The sequence below is a fragment of the Mobula hypostoma genome, chromosome 1 (assembly GCF_963921235.1).
Source record: "Mobula hypostoma chromosome 1, sMobHyp1.1, whole genome shotgun sequence".
In the NCBI taxonomy this organism is placed as follows: domain Eukaryota; kingdom Metazoa; phylum Chordata; class Chondrichthyes; order Myliobatiformes; family Myliobatidae; genus Mobula; species Mobula hypostoma.
Window position 1 is genome coordinate 200,116,533 of NC_086097.1, and position 18,734 is coordinate 200,135,266.

The 18,734-nt window shown below is 42.8% G+C and overlaps 1 protein-coding gene across 2 annotated transcripts in view; it reads right to left on the minus strand.

The window, feature by feature from the left end:
• The window catches only part of kcnq3 (potassium voltage-gated channel, KQT-like subfamily, member 3), a 398,022-nt gene that overhangs the window by 78,982 nt on the left and 300,306 nt on the right, over positions 1 to 18,734 (minus strand). For both annotated transcript variants that reach the window (XM_063041574.1, XM_063041583.1), the window contains one exon: positions 6,236 to 6,331. In XM_063041574.1, the coding sequence (XP_062897644.1) occupies positions 6,236 to 6,331 (96 nt within the window). The remainder of the gene's footprint in view (positions 1 to 6,235; positions 6,332 to 18,734) is intronic.

An 18,734-nucleotide genomic window follows, 5' to 3' on the forward strand; every position in this document is an offset into this window, starting at 1 on the left:
AACCTGTTGCGGTTTTTAATGAGAAATGTTTCAACACGAAGGGAGGATTAGGTATTAAGAATTACTGACTACAAAGTATTGGCTGAGAGTGTGGGCTCCATGATTAATTAGGAAACATTATAGTTTGGAGGAGAGGGAATGTAAGAAACTGAATCAGAGTAGGCTATTCAGCCCCATGGCCGCTCTTTTACCCCAATGCCACCTTCCTGCACTAAACCTCTATCTCTTGATTCCCTTAATATCTAAAAATATATTGATCTCATGGTGTGAGCCTCTACACTTTCCAAAGATTCACTACTGTTCAGGTGCAGACATTTCTCGTTGTTTCTGTCCTCCCATTTACTATTGAGTGGACTTCTTGTACGATAAAATGGACTCTTGACGGCATAATCTACCTCATCATGGCCTTAAACTTCATTGTCTGTCTGTACCACACTTCCCCTGTAACACTAATTGCTGCATTCATTTATTGCTTTTCCTTGTTCTATGTTGACATACTAATGTTATTATAAATGGCATGCAAAACAACATATTTACTGTACTTCAATACATGTGACAAATATAAACCAATTCTTGTTTTGATCATATCAGCCCTCAGTCATGACAGTCCATCCAGGGGAAACATCATCTCAGCTTCTCCTTCCATAACACTCATTCCTCTAAAGAAAAGATTGTATAAACTCATTCTCAGAGTCTGCGAAATCTGTATAATCTCCTCAAAGAACATAGTGTTTCTCTTGCATGCTAAATCACAGGTTATTGGGAAGAAGATACCAGTAAAATTTGAAGAAAAATTAGAGAAAACAATACTTAATGAGGGTTTGAACTATACCCTTATTAACTGGGATAGTATCAGAGTAAGGAACTTCTGTGTTCAGAAAATCTGTCTTCATTTGTATTTTCCTAATCCAATAAGCGAGGAGGAATTGTTGAATCAGGCTCTGGGTTACAGTGTGAACCAAACATCAGGGGGCAGCACGTTACAAGATTTAGATTAAAAAGGGTAAATTGCAGGACCAATTCTGACTTGAACTTCTTAACAGGAAGGCCAGCTTCAGTAACTTCACAGGGATTAAACTGAATCAATGGTTGGTAGATTATAAATTATAAGTAAACAATGGGGGTCCTAGAATGAGGAGAAGGGCCAGGTATATTCTTAATATTTGGGTACGTACATGGAGAGGAGGGGCTTGGAGGATCATGGGCCGAATGTGAGCAACTGGGACTAATGGGGGGGGGGGAATAATTGGGCAGCACAGATTTGTTGCGTCAAACGCCCTGTTTCCAAGCTGCCCTACTCTACGACCCTATGACATATCCACTGGAGGGAAAGGCAGGGCAACAATGTGGAGCTCTCTGAGATGATGAAAGAGACAATGTTGAAGCAGAAAACAGAGCGTATGACACATTAGATAGATATGAAAAAGGGCCACCATTTCCTACTGCCAAAGGACACACATTTGAAGTGACTGGTGATATGAAGAAAGTTTTTTTTTAAACCCAGTGAGTTGTTATGATCTGGAGTGCTTTGCTGAACACCTACACTCTGTCCGCCAGAGAAAGCAGGATCTCCCAGTGGCCACACATTTTAATTCCACATCCCATTCCCATTCTGAAATGTCTATCCACGGCCTCCTCTACTGTAAAGATGAAGCCACACTCAGGTTGGAGGAACAACACCTTATATTCCGTCTGGGTAGCCTCCAACCTGATGGCATGAACATCGACTTCTCTAACTTCCGCTAATGCCCCACCTCCCCCTCGTACCCCATCCGTTGTTTATTTTTATCCACGCATTCTTTCTCTCACTCTCCTTTTTCTCCCTCTGTCCCTCTGACTATACCCCTTGCCCATCCTCTGGGTCCCCCCCGCTTTGTCTTTCTCCCCGGACCTCTTGTCCCATGATCCTCTCATATCCCCTTTGCCAATCACCTGTCCAGCTCTTGGCTCCATCCCTCTCCCTCCTGTCTTCTCCTATCAATTTGGATCTCCCCCTCCCCTCCCACTTTCAAATCTCTTACTAGCTCTTCCTTCAGTTAGTCCTGACGAAGGGTCTCGGCCTGAAACATCGACTGTACCTCTTCCTAGAGATGCTGCCTGGCCTGCTGCGTTCACCAGCAACTTTGATGTGTGTTGCTTTACCTAATTCTAATTTAAAACCCAAACACTGTTGATTGGAGATGTGCTTGGACTGGGTGAAAGCAAGTACTACTCATCTTGAGCTGGAATAAGGATGTGTGGGAAGTGGGGGCAATCAGGGAAGAAATCTTTTGGACTATGCAAAATTTAACAAGTTGTTTTCTTTAAGTATTTGGTCCACGTAGGTGTCTCCATTACTGTTGCATACCTTGTAGCAGTTTACGTTAAGTGCATTTGTCACAGATAAATACAAATGGAAAAGTCTGAAGACCCAGGCACACCTCATTCTTGATGTTAATGTCCCTTAGAATTGCTATTGCTTTGAGAGGTGCCTGTGGCCTAAAACTTAGAAATTGTAACTGGTAAACTGGTTTTATAACTTGTACTAAGAGCTCTTTTCCTCATGATTATTGCATGCAGTGAGCTTCCTGGATATATCTCAGTGAAGAAATTAATTTGGCTTTAATGCTGCTGTTGACTTTTTCTGCACCTTAGTCTGGCAGGTTGTGGAACCTTGCTTGATCTCTCCAACCTGGAAGAGAACATAATTGAACATGGTCGTGTGCAGGTGTATAGGTAAGGTGACTGACGATTATGTGGCTCAAAAATGCTTTTGATATTTCTCCATGGAGAAAGTGCAGAGGCTTTATTTCTCAGGTGAATGATATTAATCATACACTTGTGAAAAGCTACAAACTTTAGATTGCTCAGCAAAGTCACAGAAATAATTACCCCAGGAACAACAATGAACCCATGATAGAACAACCACATGGTCATGAAAAACAGTTGCAACAAAGGTCTCTCTCCCAGGCAAGGAACGAGTACAATTCAACAACTTTACAATGTTTAAAAGACATTTGGAAAGCTATTTGAATGGGAAAGACATAGAGAGATACAGGCCCAATGCTGACAAATACAGTAGGTATCACAGTCAATATGGACAAGGTGGGCAAATGGGGCCCATTTCTGACCTGTATAATTCAATAGAACCATAGAACCACAGAACACTGCAGCACAGAAAACAGGCCATTTGGCCCTTCTAGTCTGTGCTAAAACATTATTCCGCTAGGTCCATTGACCTGCATCCAGTCCATAACCCTCCAGACCTCTCCCATCCATGTACCTATCCAATTTATTCTTAAAACTTCAGAGTGAGCCCGCATTTACCACGTCAGATGGCAGCTCACTTCACACTCCCACCACTCTCTGAGTGAAGAAGTTCCCCCTAATTTCCCCCCTAAACCTTTCCCCTTTCACCCTAAAGCCATGTCCTCTCGTATTTATCTCTCCTAATCTAAGTGGAAAGAGCCTATTCACATTTATTCTGTCTATACCCCTCATAATTTTGTAAACCGCTATCAAATCTCCCCTCATTCTTCTACGCTCCAAGGAATAAAGTCCTAACCTGTTCAATCTTTCTCTGTAACTCAACTCCTGAAGACCCGGCAACATCCTAGTAAATCTTTTCTTCACTCTTTCAATCTTACTGATATCCTTCCTATAGTTAGGTGATCAGAACTGTACACAGTACTCCAAATTTGGCCTCACCAATGTCTTATACAACCTCCCCATAACATCCCAACCACATACTCAATACTTTGATTTATGAATACCAGGATGCCAAAAGCCTTCTTTACAACTCTGTCTACCTGTGACACCACTTTCAGGGAATTATGTATCTGAACTCCCAGATCCCTTTGTTCCTCTGCACTCCTCAGTGCCCTACCATTTACTGTGTATGTCCTACCTTGATCTGTTCTTCCAAAATGCAACACCTCACACTTGTCTGCATTAAATTCCATCTGCCATTTTCTGGTCCATTTTTCCAGTTGGTCCAGATCCCTCTGCAATCTTTGAAAGCCTAATGATATTAAGTTGTCTAGCAGAAGAATTTTATTTTTTAGTTTTATTTTGATTTTGAGCTACAGCATGGTAACAGGCCTTTCTGATCCAGGAAGCCCACACCAACCAATTGCATCCATGTGGCTAATTGACCTTCCAACCTGTGCATTGTTGAAATGTGGGTGGATCCGGAGCACCCAGAGGAGAGCCACAGGAAGGACGTACACATTCCTTACAGACAGCAGTGGAACTGAACCCAGATTCCTGGTGCTGCAATAGCATTATGCTAACCACTACAATACTGTGCAGCCCCTATACAAGATGATCAGCAGGACCAAAACAAAGTTAACTGAAGCATGGAGAAGAGTGCAAGCAACTCCCAACAGGTGCTATTCAGAAACAATGAGCAGAACCATATAACCATATAACAATTACAGCACGGAAACAGGCCATCTCGGCCCTTCTAGTCCACGACAAACTCTTACTCTCACCTAGTCCCACCGACCTGCACTCAGCCCATAACCCTCCATACCTTTCCTGTCCATATAGCTGTCCAATTTAACTTTAAATGACGACATCAAACCTGCTTCAACCACTTCTGCTGGAAGCTCGTTCCACACAGCCACCACTCTCTGAGTAAAGAAGATCTCCCTCATGTTACCCCTGAACTTTTGCTCTTTAACTCTCAACTCATGTCCTCTTGTTTGAATCTTCCCCACTCTCAATGGAAAAAGCCTATCCACGTCAATTCTATCTATCCCTCTCATAATTTTAAATACCTCTATCAAGTCCCCCCTCAACCTTCTATGTTCCGAAGAATAAAGACCCAACTTGTTCAACCTTTCTCTGTAACTTAGGAGATGAAACCCAGGTAACATTCTAGTAAATCTTCTCTTTACTCTCTCTATTTTGTTGACATCTTTCCTATAATTCGGTAACCAGAACTGTACACAATACTCCAAATTTGGCCTTACCAATGCCTTGTACAATTTCAACATTACATCCCAACTCCTATACTCAATGCTCTGATTTATAAAGGCCAGCATACCAAACGCTTTCTTCACCACCCTATCCACATGAGATTCCACCTTCAGGGAACGATGCACCATTATTCCTAGATCCCTCTGTTCTACTGCATTCTTCAATGCCCTACCATTTACCATGTATGTCCTATTTTGATTAGTCCTACCAAAATGTAGCACCTCACATTTATCAGCCATCTGCCATCTTTTAGCCCACTCTTCTAACTGGTCTAAGTCTCTCTGCAAGCTTTGAAAACCTACTTCATTATCCACAACTCCACCTATCTTAGTATCATCTGCATACTTACTCATCCAATTTACCACCCCATCATCCAGATCGTTAATGTATATGACAAACAACATTGGACCCAGTACAGATCCCTGAGGCACACCACTAGTCACCGGCCTCCAATCTGACACACAGTTATCCACCACTACTCTCTGGCGTCTCCCATCCTGCCACTGCTGAATCCATTTTACTACTTCAATATTAACACCTAACGATTGAACCTTCCTAGCTAACCTTCCATGTGGAAACTTGTCAAAGGCCTTACTGAAGTCCATATAGACAACATCCACCGCTTTACCCTCGTCAACTTTCCTTGTAACCTCTTCAAAAAATTCAATAAGATTTGTCAAACATGACCTTCCACGCACAAATCCATGTTGACTGTTCCTAATCAGATCCTGTCTATCCAGATAATTATATATATCATCTCTAAGAATACTTCCCATCAAATTACCCACCACTGACGTCAAACTCACAGGCCGATAATTGCTAGGTTTACTCTTAGAACCCTTTTTAAACAATGGAATAACATGAGCAATATGCCAATCCTCCGGCACCATCCCCGTTTCTAATGACATTTGAAATATTTCTGTCAGAGCCCCTGCTATTTCCACACTAACTTCCCTCAAGGTCCTAGGGAATATCCTGTCAGGACCTGGAGACTTATCCACTTTTATATTCCTTAAAAGCACCAGTACTTCCTCTTCTGTAATCATCATAGTTTTCATAACTTCCCTACCTGTTTGCCCTTATCTTACACAATTCAATATCCTTCTCCTTCGTGAATACCGAAGAAAAGAAATTGTTCAGAATCTTCCCCATCAGAACAAGAAACAAGATGGATAAAATACTGCCTGTACTTTGACATCCATTCGATAGGATTTAAATATTGATTTTAATTTCTTTTACAACTTAACAGCTTCCCAGCGCTTCATCACCATACCTGGATCAAGCTTGCCGCAGGATTTCTTCTTTTCTCAAAATGCTTTTGCCGATGTTGCTCCTGAACTTTAAGAGCCAGCCCTGAACCAAGAATGCCCTTTAAGAAAAATAAACATTATCAGATGCTGCAAGGAGAAAAGGAATTTTCTTTTAGAAAGAAACATACTATTTACCGAATTCATGAAAATAGTGAAACTGTATGGACAAAATCTGCAATATTCATCCAATGGTTTAGCAACAATTGTAATTACAAAATTAATTGTGCAGTAATCAACATCGTTGTATTAAAATACTGTAATGTTAATTAATAATTATCAGTTCAAATACTCCATATTTTGGGTGTAGATTATCCCCATGGCAGGGAGTTGCAACCTAAAGAAGCAGGTCAGGATATTACCTACCCTTTTCCACTATGCAGTCACTATGCAACTCATCTGAGCCTCAACACCATTTGCCCAATACTAAATTCAAAGAACAGAAGTCCATTTAGCTCTGTCTTAAATTTCAATTCATCCAAGCTCCATATCTTTGCTGGTGGTGGCGGATTTGAGCGTGGGAAGGCTTTAGATTTTCAGTTTCTGCATCTTAATTTCACTCCTGAGTCAGTTGTAAAATAACATCATGTTCTTATTCTTCCACCAGGGGAAATTGCACTTTGTTATCTTTCTGATTGAATCACTTCAGTCAGATCATTCCTTAGTTCTAAAGTCAAGGTGATTACATATCCCCTCTGAATTATCTATTTACATAACATTTCATTTTGACGAATCTGCATTGCACCTAACTTGCAACGAAAGGAAGAAATAGTGCAAAAGTAAAACCTTTACATTCTTGGTTGGTACATTTAATAGTGTAAACTTAAAAAACACAAACATAACACCATTGCCACTTTAACTAGCTCTCTGTTGTGATATACACTTTCAATGTTTGAGAGGCCTCCCCCCACCCACCTGTTCCTCTCCACGTTCAATAGCAGAAGGAATCTTTTCTGTGGTTGTCATTCTGAGGACACGATAGTCCCCACTGAAGGTTCAGCAGTGTAGAAAGGTTGAGCAACTTCTGGTTCCTGGGCCTCAACAACCAGAGGATCCATTCTGGACTGAACCTATTGATGCAATCATGAAGAAGGCAAGTAATTGGGTATAGTTCATTAGGAGTTTGAGGGAATTTGGTATGTCACCAAAGACTAGCAATTTTTTACAGATGTACCATGGAGAGCATTCTGACTGGGTGCATTACTGCCTGGTACTGTTTGGAGTTTTCAATGCATAGGATTGAAAGAGGCTGCAAAAGGTTTCAGATTCATCCAGCTCCACCGTGGGCACAAGCCTCCCCACCACTGAGGACATCTTCAGAAGTCAGTTCCTCAAGAAGGCAGCATCCATCATTAACGACCCCCATCCAGGACATGCCCTCTCCTTATTACTACCATCAGCAACAAGGTACCTGGAGACACACACTCAAACTTTCAGGAACAGCTTCTTCCCCTCCACTATTATTAAGAGGGTGGAGTTTAAGAGGACGATGGCTCCCAACGGCGACTCCTTCACTTGCATCTTCGGTAAGAGCTCTATTTCTATCTTTGATATTTCTTTTTTTCCTTTTCAAGATTCTTTTGAAGACCCTGACCGGGAGTCAGACGCTGACTTTGGTTCTTTGCGGAAATGGGACCCAATGTCGGCGCCTCATGGCCGGCCGCTTTTCGATAAGCCGAGTATGTAGCCTGGAAGACTAGCACACCTTCAGGGTGCTGGATTTTTGTGGCTCTGGAGGCAGGCGGATTCAAAGCCAGTGACACCACTGCCTGATGCATTGTGGGAGACGGAAGATCGTAAGCAGCGAGCTGCTGATGGCTGTGTGCCCAGAGGCCCAAGTTCTTTGGGCACAGAGCTTGTAAGAAGCGACACAACAGACTTTTAACAGCATAAATGAGCGAGTTGTTTTGTTATGTCTCCCCTTTTGCTGTGAAATGGGGACATCTCTTTCCCTTATTAGGGAGAGAGAAAGCCTGTGGTATGTCAAATATCGGGTGAATGAGTAGTCTTTGGGGTACTGCAAGTCTGTGTCTTTATTGAAGTTGCACGCTTGAGTGCTTGGTGGGGGGTGCCAATGCTCTTTTGCTGGTGGGGAAGAGGGGGGTCATTGTTTTGCTGTCACTTATGTGTGCGAGGGGGGAGCTGGAGGGGCTTTGGGGTTCTAACATTTAACTGTCATTCATTCTTTGGGGCACTCCTCTGTTTTCGTGGATGTCTGTGAAGAAGAAGGATTTCAGGATGTATATTGTATACGTTTCTCTGACATTAAATGTACCTATTGAAACCTATTGAAACCATCAGAGTTCTGAATGGTCCATGAACCCATAAGCGCTATCTCACTGTTCCTCTTTTGCACATTTTTAATTGTAACTTATAGCAATTTGCTTTTATGTCTTGCCATAAAGCAACAGATTTCACAACGTGCTGCTTGTCAGTGATAGTAACCTGAGTGTGATTCCTCACAGAGCCTTGGCATTGGCTCCACCAAGCTTCAGAGCATTCTCCAACACGTACTACCACACCCTGGATGAGGCAGACTGCAGCTTGCTGTGCTGGAAGACCAGAAACCTCTGAGTAGATCAAAGGCTGTCCTTCATTGACGGTGACCTTCTCACAGCACTTGATGTCTGTCTCGGTTTGTAATTCCCCAGTAACAGCCTGTAGATCAGAAAGTTCTCTGTTATGCAGCTGCTGGGGTTGATCCAGAACATGGATTCTTGCATCTGTCTCACACCCTCTTAGCAAATCCAGAGTCTGCAAAAAATTAGATGACTGTAGCTTCTATACCAAAGCCACCCCAACAGCAACATACATTGGAGTCAAGATGTCACCTGTAGAGGACAGCTCTGAGCACCTCTCACTAGCAGCTAAGTGAGAACCAAAGCATCTTTGTTACATTATGGCTAGCAAAGCTGAGCACAGTATCACAAGTGGGTTCTGACCAAAGCTTTTGAGAACTGAAGTGTGACTTCCTTCTTTTATATGCAACATGCCATGAGGTAAAGAACAACATCTTGGTTTTTTGAATGATCTTACAGCCTTTGAATAATTTGTTCATTTGGGGGCTTCTTTGTCTTTCTAAACTTCCTTGTATCTTCCCACATTAGGAATTAGGAAACAACACTTTGTTTGGCCCTTCTTCAGTTCATGATGAATGACCTCTTGACACCACATTAAACAACAGTCTGCAAAAGATGCTAATGATCCTTTCCAGCATCCTGCTCCTATTTTCACTGTGTACTGGCCATCCTAATTTGTCAATACAGTAAACCAATAGGAAATGCAAAGCTCATATAAATATACGTATTCAATAAAAATAATGCAGTTTTACTAAAAAAAAATCCCTTCAATCAGAAACACATCTTTTGTCCTATTATTGGATGGCACTCTCTACCATAACAGTGTCATTTTCTAATTTCCAAGACAAGCCATAGTAAATTACACTTAGTGCTCATTGTAGCCAAATTCTCAGCAATTTTGCACTGTGAAACCCACAGAAAGCTTTATTCAACTGACTCAATGGCTCCTTTCATTTCCAACAATCTTTTCCAAATATATGTTTCCTTCACAAGAAGTGCTGCACTGTGCAACATATCAATTGAAGATGATGCTAACATGGTTTCCCAGCAACATAATTAACCTTTAACACACAACTGCCACACAATCAATACAAGCTGTAAATGCAGCATCAAGCAGCCACATAACAGTCATCTCATCCTGCTTCCTTGAGAAAAAATGTATGAATTTACCTTTAGTCAGGTACGACTTTTCACGGTTCTTGTAAAATAACAACATTGGCACAAACATTTTATAAATACAGACCTGTTATTACATTTAATTAAGCTTTTAAATAATATCCAACTTTTAGTTAATACCACTCTTTTACACTGTAATTAATATTTTTACATTCATCATGTTATTTCGATCTTCAGCAGTTTTTTTAAGGTCGAGGATGACTATGACTCCAATTTTGTGGTTCTGAGGTAATTTTCTTACCACTGATGTAAGGCTCATTGGCCTGTATATCTTTTAGTGTTTCTACTACCCTTCTCTGTCAAGGCTCAGCAATCTCCTCTTTTAGCTCTCTTAATAACCTGGGATAGATCTCCATCAATCCTTGGAGATTTATCCACCCTAAATTTCTTCACAAGACCCAATAATTCTCTCTTGACAATAACATGCCCTAGGTTATCAGCATACCCTTCCTAAACTCGCCATCCAACATGCTATTCTCCTATATGAAAGTACTCATTGCCGATTTCCTCTGGTTTCAGGTACATATTTCCTCCTTTGTTCTTGAGTGGTCCTATCATCTCCCTTTTGTTTCTAATGTATGTACAATATGACTTTAGATTCTCTTCAGTCCTACTCATCAATGGGCCCCTTTTCGCCTCACTAATTCCATGTTTAAATTCCTTACTTCTTCATCTATATTTATCAACAACCTTGTCCAACTTCAGCTTCCTAAACCTTACACTTTTTGACTAAATTTACAACCTCACATTATCCAAATTCCTGAACCTTGCCATCTTTTCCTTTCTTCCTCATAGGAACATGTTGGCCCTGAATTCTAACCAGCTAAATTTAAATGAAACTCCCACATGTCAGCTATGGACTTACCCAACAACAATCCACTTTCCCCAGCTTCTGCCTAATATACTTGCAATTAGCTTTTCCCCAATTTGGCATATTACCCTGAGTTCCAGTCTCATTCTTACACATAATTATCTGATTATTATCACTGTTCCCAAAACGCTCTCTCATCAATGCTCCTATCACCTTGCCAGGATCATTTCCTAATACAAAGCCTCATATGGCCCTTTCCCTGGTTGGATATGATATACAAACAGAAAACCTCCTGGCTGCATGTAACACATTCTGCCCCATCTAACCCTCTGGCACTAAGGGAGTTCTATCAATATTCAGGAAATCAAAGTCACCTACTGTAACTTCCCTTCTGCTTTTACATACATCTTTCCATATTGTGGCTCCATATCTGTTCTTCTGTTTCCAAGTGACCGCAGGGAGATCCACAGTATAACCCCATGCACTGGACATTTGGAAGTCCACAGTGATTTTGCCTTTCACATTCCTGAGCTCTATCCATATTGTCTCACAAAAGATGTTGCTGTGACTTCCTCTGTACAACTCCCCCACCACATTCATCTCTCTTACGTTTGAAACATCTTAATCATGGAATGCTGAACAGCCAGTTCTTCCCTTCTCTCTGTAATTTCATGTGCCAATCCAGATCCCCAGTTCACCTGCTTTGCCAGTAATTCTTACATTCAAATAAATACACGTCATAGGCTGCACTGCATTCGTTAAGCTAGCCCTGTCTGTTCTCCTTCGGCCTTACAACCTAAACTTTTATCTCAAGTCCAGCACCTGCTGACCAAGCAGTCTGGTTTCCAACTGTCTGCCATGATAGTTTAAACTCTCCAGAGTAGCACTAAGACACTTCTGTGTTAGAAAATTGATGCCCCCCCCCACCAGACTAGGCGCAACCCATCCTTGTGTGAGTCTCATTTGCCCGGTAAAAGAACCTAGTGACCCATGTACCTGAAGCTCTCCCTCCTGCCCCAGGTCCCTAGCCATGCATTAGCTGTACACTATGTTGAATGTGGGAATAAAAGCTTCCTTGTCTGGTTGGCTGCCAGTGTCTAGTGGTGTTCTGCAGGGGTCGGTGTTGGTTCCACTTCTTTTTATGCTGTTTATCAATGATTTAGATGTTGGAATAGATGACTTTGTTGCCAAGTTTGCAGATGATACGAAGATTGGTGGAGGAGCAGGTAGCGTTGAAGAAACAGGTAGGATGCAGAAGGATTTAGACTGATTAGGAGAATGGGCAAGAAAGTGGCAAATGAAATACAATGTTGGAAAATGCATGGTCAAGCACTTTGATAAGTGTGGAGTATTTTCTTAACGGGGAGGAAATCCAAAAATCTGAGATGCAAAGGGACTTGCGAGTCCTTGTGCAGAACACCCTAAAGATTAACTTGTAGGCTGAGTTGGTGGTGAGGAAGGCAAATGCCATGTTATAACCATATAACCATATAAACATATAACAATTACAGCACGGAAACAGGCCATCTCGGCCCTTCTAGTCCATGCTGAACTCTTACTCTCACCTAGTCCCACCGACCTGCACTCAGCCCATAACCTTCCATTTCTTTCCTATCCATATAGCTGTCCAATTTAACTTTAACTGACAACATCGAACCTGCCTCAACCACTTCTGCTGGAAGCTCGTTCCACACAGCTACCACTCTCTGAGTAAAGAAGTTCCCCCTCATGTTACCCCTAAACTTTTGCCCTTTAACTCTCAACTCATGTCCTCTTGTTTGGATCTCCCCCCACTCTCAATGGAAAAAGCCTATGCACGTCAACTCTATCTATCCCCTTCATAATTTTAAATACCTCTCTCAAGTCACCCCTCAACCTTCTACGCTCCAAAGAATGAAGACCCAACTTGTTCAACCTTTCTCTGTAACTTAGGAGCTGAAACCCAGGCAACATTCTAGTACATCTCCTCTGTACTCTGTCAATTTTATTAACACCTTTCCTATAATTCGGTGACCAGAACTGTACACAATACTTCAAATTTGGCCTTACCAATGCCTTGTACAATTTCTACAGCGGCCCCTCAGGGAGTGGTAAGTGTATCTAGTGTTTGTTCTGTTTGTCCTAGACGCATAACATACAGTCGGAATATGCTTGTTAACATCAGGGCGTACTATGTCGGAAAAACTGACGAGTTCTGGTGTGACATGGACAGCTTACGCCGCTACCAAGCCGGCTGCTTCCCGAGGGAGGAGGAAGCGAAAGCGCTGTGAGAGACGACAGAGGAGGGGTAAGAGGGCTGGCATCCATGCTAGGCTAAAAGCTAACCTCACTAGGCCAGCGGTACCGTCCCTGCTGCTCTCAAATGTCCGCTCCATCGACAACAAGCTGGATGAGCTGCGTCTGCTGAGAGAAACACGCAAGGAATTTGAAGACTGCTGTGTGTATGTCTTAACGGAATCCTGGCTTCATGACAACATACCGGACGCAGCGATACAGCTAGAGGGAATGACATCGTTTCGTGCGGACAGAGAGGCAGCTAGCTCCGGTAAGAGCCGAGGAGGAGGTCTGTGTGTTTATGTAGACAAAGACTGGTGTGTGAACGCTACAGTAGCTGCTAAACGCTGCTCACCGCTGGCTGAATTTCTCATTGTGAAATGCCGGCCGTTCTATCTGCCAAGGGAATTCACCTTCATGCTTGTGGCAGCTTTTTACGAAGCTCCCAGTGCCAATGCTAAGGCTAATGTTAACGAAGCACTGGGAGGCCTACGTGAAGCCATTAGTGAGCTACTGACTATACATCCTGATAGCTGGGGACTTTAACCACACCAGCTTAAAGACTGTGTTCCCCAAATTCCTGCAATATGTGGATTTCAAAACCGGGGAGACAACACACTGGACTTGGTTTATATCAACACACCACAGGCATACGAAGCAGCCCCCTGCCCCCATCTTGGCCACTCTGACCACATATCTGTCATGTTAACACCAGCATATAAACCACTGCTTAAACGTGTAACGGCAGAGAAAAGAGAGATAAGGGTCTGGCCAAAGGGAGCAGCCTCAGCACTACAAGACTGTTTTTTGCACACAGACTGGGATATATTCAAAACAGCAGCCTCCTATGATGACCATACAGACATTGAGGAGTATGCGGAGGCAGTAACCAGCTACATAGCCAAATGCACGGAGGATGTCACTGTGGTGAAAACCTTCACCGCACGTGGTTATGAAAAGCCATGGATGACAACAGAGGTGCGTTCACTACTGAAGGCCCGTGACACAGCCTACAGATCGGGGGACAGGAGTGCGCTTTGCTCAGCCAGGTCTGCACTTTCACTCGGGATCAGGAAAGCGATAAGGGCCTACGTGGGCAAAATACATGGACACTTCTGTGACACAGGTGACACCAGACGGATGTGGCAGGGAATTAAAGCTCTGACAGACTACAAGATCAGGCAGAAAACTGATGACAGCGATGCCTCTCTACCAGACAGGCTGAACAATTTCTTTGCCTGCTTCGAAGCATCAAACACTACAGCAAGGGGGAGAGCCAGTCTCTTCTTACCATCTGACCAGCCGGCTCCAATTATTGATCCAGAGCAAACACAGAGGACTCACGAAAAGCGGGAGGTGCCGACAACATCTCTGGATGCGTGCTCAAGGAATGTGCTGATGTATTAGCAGATGTCCTGACAGACATTTTCAACATCTCCCTCAGTTAAGCCATTGTCCCCAGATGCTTCAAAACCTCCACAATCATCCCTGTAGCAAAGAAATCAGTTGTAGCCTGTCTGAATGATTACCGTCCCATTGCCCTGACCCCCATAGTGATGAAATGTTTTGAACGGCTTGTCAAGCCTCACAGTCAAGCTGGCTTGTCACAGCCAGCCTCCCCTCATCGCTGGATCCTCTATAGTTTGCTTATCGTCCAAATCGCTCTACAGAGGACTCAGTATCCACCCACTGCACACAGTTCTCTCTCACTTGGGCAACAAAGACACTTATGCCAGAATCCTGTACATTGATTTCAGTTCAGCATTCAATACCATCATCCCGCAGAGACTAGTGGAGAAACTATCGCTGCTTAGCCTTAGCACTGCCACGTGTCACTGGATTCTGGATTTCTTGACAGAGAGACCGCAGTCAGTCCGTGTTGGCAGGAACATCTCTGACTCCATCACACTGAGCACTGGATCCCCACAAGGCTGTGTGCTTAGCCCATTGCTGTTTACACCGCTAACACATGACTGTGCAGCCAGATTCAAGGAGAACCTGATCATTAAATTTGCTGATGAGCCCCACAGTGGCGGGGCTCATCAGCAAAAATGATGAAACAATGTACAGGGAGGAGGTCAAACACCTAGAGAGATGGTGCAGAGATAACAACTTGATGCTTAATGTCACCAAAACCAAGGAGATGATCGTCGATTTCAGCCGGTCTCAGCCTGAGCACACACCCCTCAGCATCAGCGGCTCCACAGTGGAGAGAGTGGAAAACATCGAGTTCCTTGGGGTGCAGATCTCGGACAATCTCACCTGGTCCAGGAAAACCACTGGGATTGTGAAACGGGCCCAGCAGAGATTGCACTTTCTGAGGAAGCTTAAACAAGCATCACTCCCCACTAACATCTTAACTATATTCTACAGAGGCATGGTTGAGAACGTGCTGACCTTTTGCATCACAACCTGGTACTCCAGCTGCAGTGCTGTCGACAAAAAAGCTTTGCAGAGGGTGGTTAGGGGAGCAGAGAAGGTTATTGGGGTCTCCCTACCTCTGTCCAAGATCTCTTTCAGAGTTGATGCCTCCAGAAGACACGGTACATCATTAAAGACCCCTCACACCCTCTGCATGAACTGGTTGTTCTTCTGCCATCAGGCAAACGTTACAGGAGCATCAAAACTAAAACCACAATGCTACTAAACAGCTTCCTCCCACAGGCAGTCAGACTGCTAAACAGCTGCTCTACCTGACTCTGCTTTGGACACTTCTAACTTGCACTGGACACTTATAACTTGATTTTAACTGACATGTGGCTGTTGTGTTTTACTGACATGATTTTAACTGACATGTGGCTGTTGTGGCTGTTCGTATTGTTATGTTTATTATTTAGTGTTGCGTTTGTTATGTTATGATTGCACTGCTCCTGGGAAACGCTGTCTCATTCTGCCCTGCAGAGCTGATGTATGGTTAGAATGACAATAAAGTTTTTTGAATCTTTGAATCTTTTGAACATTGCATCCCAACTCCTATACTCAATGCTCTGATTAATAAAGGCCAGCATACCAAAACCTTTCATCACCACCCTATCCACATGAGATCCCACCTTCAGGGAACTATGCACCATTGTTTCTAGATCCCTCTGTTCTACTGCATTCTTCAATGCCCTACCATTTACCATGTATGTCCTATTTTGATTAGGCCTATCAAAATGTAGCACTCACATTTATCAGCATTAAACTCCATCTGCCATCTTTCAGCTCACTCTTCTAACTGGTCTAATTTTCCCTGCAAGCTTTGAAAACCTACTTCATTATCCACAACTCCACCTATTTTAGTATCATCTGCATACTTACTCATCTAATTTACCACCCCATCATCCAGATCATTAATAGATATGACAAACAACATTGGACCCAGTACAGATCCCTGAGGCACAGCACTAGACACCGGCCTCCAATCTGACACACAGTTATCCACCACTACTCTCTGGCGTCTCCCATCCAGCCACTGCTGAATGCTTTTCACTTCTTTGATATTAATACCTAACGATGGAACCTTCCTACCTAACCTTCCATGTGGAATCTTGTCAAAGGCCTTACTGAAGTCTATATAGTCAACATCCACCATTTTACCCTCGTCAACTTTCCTAGTAACTTCTTCAAAAAGTTCAATAAGATTTGTCAAACATGACCTTCCACGCACAAATCCGTGTTGACTGTTCCTAATCAGACCCTGTCTATCCAGATAATTATATATACCATCTCTAAGAATACTTTCCATCAATTTCCCCACCACTGACATCAAACTCACAGGCCGATAATTGCTAAGATTTACTCTTAGAACCCTTTTTAAACAATGGAACAACATGATCAATACGCCAATACTCCGGCACCATCCTCATTTCTAATGACGTTTGAAATATTTCTGTCAGAGTCCCTGCTATTTCCATACTAGCTTCCCTCAAGGTCCTAGAGAATATCCTGTCTGGACCCGGAGACTTATCCACTGTTATATTCCTTAAAAGCGCCAGTACTTCCTCTTCTTTAATCATCTTACTTTCCACAACTACCCTTCTTGTTTCCCTTACCTTACACAATTCAATATCCTTCTCCGTAGTGAATACCGAAGAAAAGAAATTGTCAAAATCTCCCCCATCTCTTATGGCTCCGCACATAGCTGTCCACTCTGATTCTCTAAGGGACCAATTTTATCCCTCACTATCCTTTTGCTATTAATATAACTGTAGAAACCCTTTGGATTTATTTTCACCTTACTTGCCAAAGCAGCCTCATATCTTCTTTTAGCATTTCTAATTTCTTTCTTAAGATTCTTTTTACATTCTTTATATTCCTCAATCACCTCATTTACTCCAAGCTGCTTGTATCTATTGTAGGTCCCTCTCTCTTTCCGAACCAAGTTTCCAATATCCCTTGAAAACCATGGCTCTCTCAAACTTTTAACCTTTCCTTTCAACCTAACAGGAACATAAAGATCCTGTACCCTCAAAATTTCACCTTTAAATGACCGCCATATCTCTATTACATCCTTCCCATAAAACCAATTGTCCCAATCCACTCCTTCTAAATCCTTTCACATCTCCTCAAAGTTAGCCTTTCTCCAATCAAAAATCTCAACCCCGGGTCCAGTCCTATCCTTCTCCATAATTATATTGAAACTGATGGGATTGTGAACACTGGACCCCACCTGGCCTATCTCATTCCCTTATAGGAGATCCAACACTGCCCCTTCTCTAGTTGGTACCTCTATGTATTGCTGCAGAAAACTATCTTGCACACACTTTACAAACTCCAAACCATCCAGCCCTTTTACAGAATGGGCTTCCCAGTCAATGTGTGGAAAATTAATACCTCCCACAATCACAACCTTGTGCTTAGTACAAATACCTGCGATCTCCTTACAAATTTACTCCTCCAATTCTTGCTCCCCATTAGGTGGTCTATAATACACCCCTATAAGCGTCACTAGTACATGCAGTATGGAGGCTAAGTATGTTTGTATGTTTAAGGCAAAAGTTGATAGATTCTTCACAAACAAGAGAAAATCAGCAGTTGCTGGAAATTCGAGCAACACATACAAAATACTGGAGGAACTCAGCAGGCCAGGCAGGACTTCTGAAGGATTTCGGCTTGAAAAGTCAACTGTACTTTTTTCCATAGATGTTGCCTGGCCTGCTGAGTCCCTCCAGCATTTTGTGCGTGTTGATAGATTCTTGACTGGTCAAGGCAAGAAGGGATACGGGGTGAAGGCCAGAGATTGGGGCTGAGAGGGAAAATGGATCAGCCATGATGAAATGCTGGAGCAGACTCGATGGGCCCAATGACCTGATTCTGCTCCTATATCTTATGGTCTTAACAATCGATTCCAACATCTCCCCAATCATTGGGGTCAGACTAACTGGTCTATAATCTTCTTTCTTTTGCCTCTCTCCCTCCTTGAAGAGTGGAATGACATTTGCAATTTTCCGGTTTTCCAGAACCATTCCAGAACCTAATAATTCTGATAAGATCATTACTAATGCATCCACAATCTCTTCAGCCACCACTTTCGGAACCCTGGTGTGTCCACCATCTGGTCCAGGAGACTTAATTATCTGCAGACCTTTCAGTTTTTCAAGAACCTTCTTCTTAGGAAGGAGGACAAGGTGAGGTGATGTCTTA